The sequence below is a fragment of the Octopus bimaculoides genome, chromosome 23, assembly GCF_001194135.2.
Source record: "Octopus bimaculoides isolate UCB-OBI-ISO-001 chromosome 23, ASM119413v2, whole genome shotgun sequence".
NCBI lineage: Eukaryota > Metazoa > Mollusca > Cephalopoda > Octopoda > Octopodidae > Octopus > Octopus bimaculoides.
This window is the reverse complement of record NC_069003.1, coordinates 5,816,098-5,821,995: the sequence shown is the minus strand read 5'-3', so window position 1 is coordinate 5,821,995 and position 5,898 is coordinate 5,816,098. Positions and strand designations below refer to the sequence as shown.

General features: G+C 33.8%; 1 protein-coding gene across 1 annotated transcript in view; it reads right to left on the bottom strand.

The window, feature by feature from the left end:
* Positions 1 to 5,898, bottom strand: part of LOC106871344 (WD repeat-containing protein 13-like) — a 198,006-nt gene that overhangs the window by 71,128 nt on the left and 120,980 nt on the right. The window contains exon 7 of the mRNA XM_052976142.1: positions 2,517 to 2,555. Coding sequence (XP_052832102.1) covers positions 2,517 to 2,555 — 39 coding nt within the window. The remainder of the gene's footprint in view (positions 1 to 2,516; positions 2,556 to 5,898) is intronic.

Sequence of the window (5,898 nt, the reverse complement as noted above, 5' to 3'; positions counted from 1 at the left end):
ATATATATATATATATATATATATATATATATATATACACGCACACACACATACACACATGCATATACATAAGGGGAGAGTTTTCAATCAGTAGTGAATGCATGGCTAAAATTAATTAGAATAGATCCTAAGTGTCACAGAGCCGTTAAAGACATGTTTCAGAAATTATAATTAACATGGCCTATTAATTACTGATAACAATTATATTTTAAAGCCTCCAGATAAGGTCCCACATCCCCTCTTGCTTTATCTATCTACCTGTCTGTCTATCTCATGCAATTGCATACACAGACAAACAAATGTATTTACATACATATGTATATATGCATGTATATATATATGTGTGTGTGCATGTGTATATATATATCCACAATATACATGTGGGATTATTGTAATAATAGTAATAATAATCCTTACTACTAAAAGGCATGAGGCCTGAAATTTTGTGTGAGAGCGATAGTCAATTACAACGACCCCAGTGCTCAACTGGTACTTATTTTATTGACTCCGAAAGAATGAAAGACAAAATCGACCTCAGCAGAATATGAACTCAGGACGTGAAGATGGATGAAATGCCACTTGGCATTTTGCTCAGCATGCTAACGATTCTGCCTGCTCACTAATAATAATAATAATAATAATAATAATAATAATAACAATGATGGTTTCAAATTTTTGGCACAAGGGTAGCAGTTCTGGGGGAGGGGATGAGTCGATTACATCAACCTCAGTGTTCAACTGGTACTTAATTTATTGTCCCCAAAAGGACGAAAGGCGAAGTCGGCCTCAGCGGAAGTTGAACTCAGAACAAAGAGACAGACGAAATGGTGCTAAACATTTTGCTCAGCATGCTAACGATTCTGGCAGCTTGCTACCTTAATAATAATAATAATAATAATAATAATAATAATAATAATAATAAACAATAAAATCCTGATGCGATTAAAGAGTTATGTCAATCTTCATAAATGAATAATAATAATGTTAACAATATACTGAATAATGATAATAATAATAATAATAATAATAATAATAATATACACTTACCACACATTTCAAAATATACTGAACTCAAATGTTAAAAAGTGAAATGTCCCCCCCCCCAATCTTTAAACAAAATAGGAGATAAAAAGGGGGATGAAAAAATAAGGGAGTGAGACAAAGAATCATCAGGAACTTTTTGAAATTCATTTGTCAGATGAAATTCTATTGAAGCAAAACAAGGAAAGTATATAAAAGCAAAGGATAAAATGGAATCGGAAACATTTTAACAATTTATATTGTTATAAATATCCAATAAAGTAGAGTTACAATACTTTGTAACTGTATTTCTTAATCACATACTCTATCAATGCTTGACAGATGATCTTAAAAAGGATTGCGAATATGAAGGGATTTCGTAATGCAATTAACCTTCTCCTGATTAAAACTATTGGTTTGGAATAGATATCACTTCTCTTTAAGTGGTTGCAATTGCGATGCATTTCATCATAGCACATCAGGAATCTTTGTCCCTTATTAGCATCAGTTGGCTCTCAATTTCATGTTGTGGTTCTCTGTTAATAACATCAGTTAATAACATATTTGATGGCATCAAATACACACAGGTACATCAAATGCACCCCTGATTCCAGCAACATATATTCAGATGAATGAAGACAAAATTAGTTTACGGGAGGCCCAACTTCACCTATTAGAATCCAGGGTGATTTTTTGAGACATTTTTGCAGGGAATAAATGTGCCTTAAATGCCATTAAATCACGTACTGAATGGGTTTCACACTCTACTGGAATATATAAGTCTCCAAAATATAACATTCAATATGATTAGATGTTCAGCATAATAGTAGAGCGGCAAGCAAAAATAGTAGAGATGGGCAGAGTGCATTTATAAATCTCTCCCTTTTGGTCTTGAGACTTCAAACCAAGAATGCTTTTGAGCTCCGGTGAGAAGCTGATGTAAATACAATCAAATCAATCATGAAACTTCTTCATAATCCACGCTTCTTGCTGTAAAGACACGTGTCTGGGCAGGTTTTTATAGCACACTTTGTATCTCCATTAGTAGGTGATGTCTTTATACTGTGTACATTAAATGATTTTATACACACACACACACACACACAAAATTGGTGTTGTTAAAAATGATAGAAAATACGTGCTCAATACTGCAGCAGAATACAATAATTGACTGACCCAGCAGGTGGTCATTATTCTGGTGTTTTTCTGATGTCCATTTGGTTCATCAAACAGAATTAAATAAATCCAGTTAATTCTCCCTGATGAAACAATAAGACATCAGAGAAACTGTAGAGTAACAATCAACTGGATTAGCAAAAAATAAATGATATATATATATATATATATATATATATATAATGTATGTAGATATATAAATGTATGTTATGTGAAAAGACAAGAAAAGATAAATTGGTGGTGATGAAACATGGGAGGGGCTGTATACAGAAGGTGGGGTGGTAACTGTTTATGGGAGTGGGAGGTAACGCAAAACCTACCTCTCCTCACAATCAGGTTGTTCAAATATAGGTGCAAAACTGAAATTCAAACCAAAGTCATTGAGAAAAATATACAACACAGAATCTAAGAATAATAATGATGATGACGATAGTAGTGGTGATGATGATGATGATGATAATAATAATAATAATAATGGAAAGCAAAGTCAACTTCTGCAGGATTTGAAATAAATAATAATAATAATGGTTTCAAATTTTGGCACAAGGCCAGCAATTTTAGGGGACAGATAAGTTGATTACATCGACCCTAATGCTCAACTAGTACTTATTTTATCGATCCCCACCCCAATCAAAGGATGAAAGGCAATGTCAATCTTGGCAGAATTAACAACAGTAGTAATAATAATAATAATAATAATAATAATAATAATAATGATAATAATGATAATAATAGTAATAATAATAATAATCTTTTTTACTATAGGTACGTAGCCCAAAATTTTGGGAGAAGGGTAAATCATTTGCATTGACCCCAGTGTTCAACTGGTACTTATTTTATTGACCCTGAAAGGATGAAAGGTAAAGGTGACCTCAGCAGGATTTGAAATCAATAATAATAATTGCATCATTGTTGCAACCACCCTCACCACTATCGACATTATCATTACACAACCAGTGTAAGTGGATAGCATCTAAAACGAAATATTCCAAAACATTACCAAAAATCCTAGTAAAATGTCAAAGTGCAATGTAAATTTTAGGAAAAAGAAAGAAAAAGAAAAGCAAGAAAGGGAAAAAAATACACAAAAGAAAAACAGTAAACCATTTTTAATACCAAATAGTGTCGAAACTATTTCAATGTAATTGTTCTCAGGAAAATATCCAGAATAATGTAATGAGAATTCTCTGGAACGGAAGTTTGATTCACACAGAATGTGTCTGTTTGTCTGCTATTTTGTATTTTTTTTTTTTCCATTTTTTTTTGTGTGAACAATTTAGAAATATTGGTGCTGCCATGACAGTCATGCATGGAACCTGACACCAGAAAATGGTAATGATGGTTGAGTGTGATGATGGTTGGAATCAGAGAATTTGTGGATGGGAGAGGGTATGGCTCTTAGTTAGAAGAGGAAGGGCAATGGCTGCGACCTTTTATTAGGTCTCTGATACGGGTAGGAGTGGAGAGAAGGGAGTGAAGAAATCACAACTGCTGGGGTTGATGTAGTAGAAAGGAATACATTAAGAAATTGGGACAGTGGGGAAGAGGTGGTCCTTAAATCAGAGAACAGATACCAAGTCTGAATGCTTCTGAAAAGAGCAGAGCCCTGTTGAAGAAAGACACTCAAAGGACCAGTTAGTGACATTAAATTAGGCAAACAATCAAATCTGACCACACAATAACAAATAGAGTCTATTGGATAGTTTCCATCTTAATTTCAGAGATGAGAATTAGCTTGAACCAAATGAGATGGTAGGGAACACTTGACCGAGGTTTTGTGCTGTGGGATCAAACCAGAGCCACATGATTGCCAAGTAAACTTAACCATCCCGCAATGTTGGTACTAATGGTTAAAATTAGCTAAGTAACAAACTAGTAGAAGCAATATTTCTATGACATGTATAAAAACACACACACATAGACAGACAGCCAGACAAATAGCCAACCAGCTAGCCCATTGGACTTCTTTTTGAGCCCTGAAATATGACAATGCTGCAACAAGTTCCACTCATAAGACATCTAAGGTGGCTTGGCTATGCTTTATGTCAGCCTCCAGGGAAATTCATTCACAAGATGGTCAACTGGGCTCCTCTATCAGGCTGGTGCAAATGAACTGGGGGACAACTGAAGTCATGGCTGGCAACGGTAAAGGTGGATGTAGAAGCACAACTGGGCCCCTGCATCTACGGTCTTTGACAATGGAGCTAGGAATGGCTATCAATTACAGCCTCAACTGCAGCTGACTGTTGTCCACCATGCAACATTCATGAGGGCCATGGTGAACTCGGCCAGAGTTGCCTCAAATAAATACTGCTGCAAGAACTAGAAGGTACAGTGTACGTGTATCTATATTAGTGTGTTAACAGTTTCAAATAATTTCTCAATAATTGTTTTTGTTAATTTCAATAAATCAATCAACTCATATCAAACAGTATGAAAGGTAAGTAGCAAACAGCAACAAAATAAATCTCGCTAAACATATTTTAGATTTACAATTAAATGTATTTGCTAATCAACTAAAACCTTGTAATAATTCAGAATTTAGATTAATATAATTAATCAATATAGTAAAAAAAATGTTTCTAAGAATTAAAAGGATGAAAACAAAACATATCTTATGAAAATAAATTTGAATTATTCTGTTCTAATTAATATGTTGATTACAAACAAAACTAATTATTAATTATCATAAAGAAAGCAGTCAAACAGCCAGACTATCACTGCTTGGCGCCAACGCCAATGTAGTTGAGGTGTAATACATTTACATCATATTATTATATTTGTATTAATAAACATTATATTATTATATTATATTTATATTGATTTCAAATTTTGACACAAGGCAAGCAATTTTGAGGAGAAAGTAAGTTGATTACATGGACCCCAGTGCTCAACTGGTACTTATTTTATCAACTCCGAAAGGATGAAAGGCAAAGACGACCTCGGCAGAATTTGAACCCAGAATGTTAACATGGACGAAATGCCATTAAGTATTTTGCTCAGCATGGTAACAATTCTGCCAGCTCACCACCTATTAATATTAAGAAACTTTATACATTATATTAATATTAATAACCTTTTGATGAATAATATGACAAAATGACAACATAATATGATGTAGGTGCCTGTTTGTGTGTCAGCCTTGTGTGTGAGTGCTGTGCAATAGTTTTACATGAAAGTGCTGTTTGAGCTTTGTGTGACTGTTATACAACAGTGTAATGTGACAGACTTGTGTGACAGTGTTCCGAGACAGTGTTGTATGATAGTGTTATGTGACAGTCTTGTGTGATGGTTTTGTGTAAGTGTCATGCAACAGTCTCATGCAACAGTCTTGTGTGACAGTATTTTGAGACAGTGTTATGTAACCATGTGGTATGACAGTGTTGTATGACCGTTTAGTGTAACAATCTTATAGGATTATCTTTAAAGTTTCATATGAATGCTTTATAGCAAAATCTCCTTTTAAAGTCAAATAGCTTCAACTCGAAGACTTTTGTTTAAAGTTTTGAGTTATATTTGAAGATTTATACTTAAAGTCACACGTTAAAGTCTATATAAAAGTAACATGTTAAAGTATTATGTTTCAGTATTATATTAAAGTCTTATGCTAGTCATGATTTCTCAAATTTCTAAGCCAGCCCATGAATGAAGTAGTCCATTTAATGGAGAGAGAGAGAGAGAGAGAGGGAGGGAGAGAGAGAG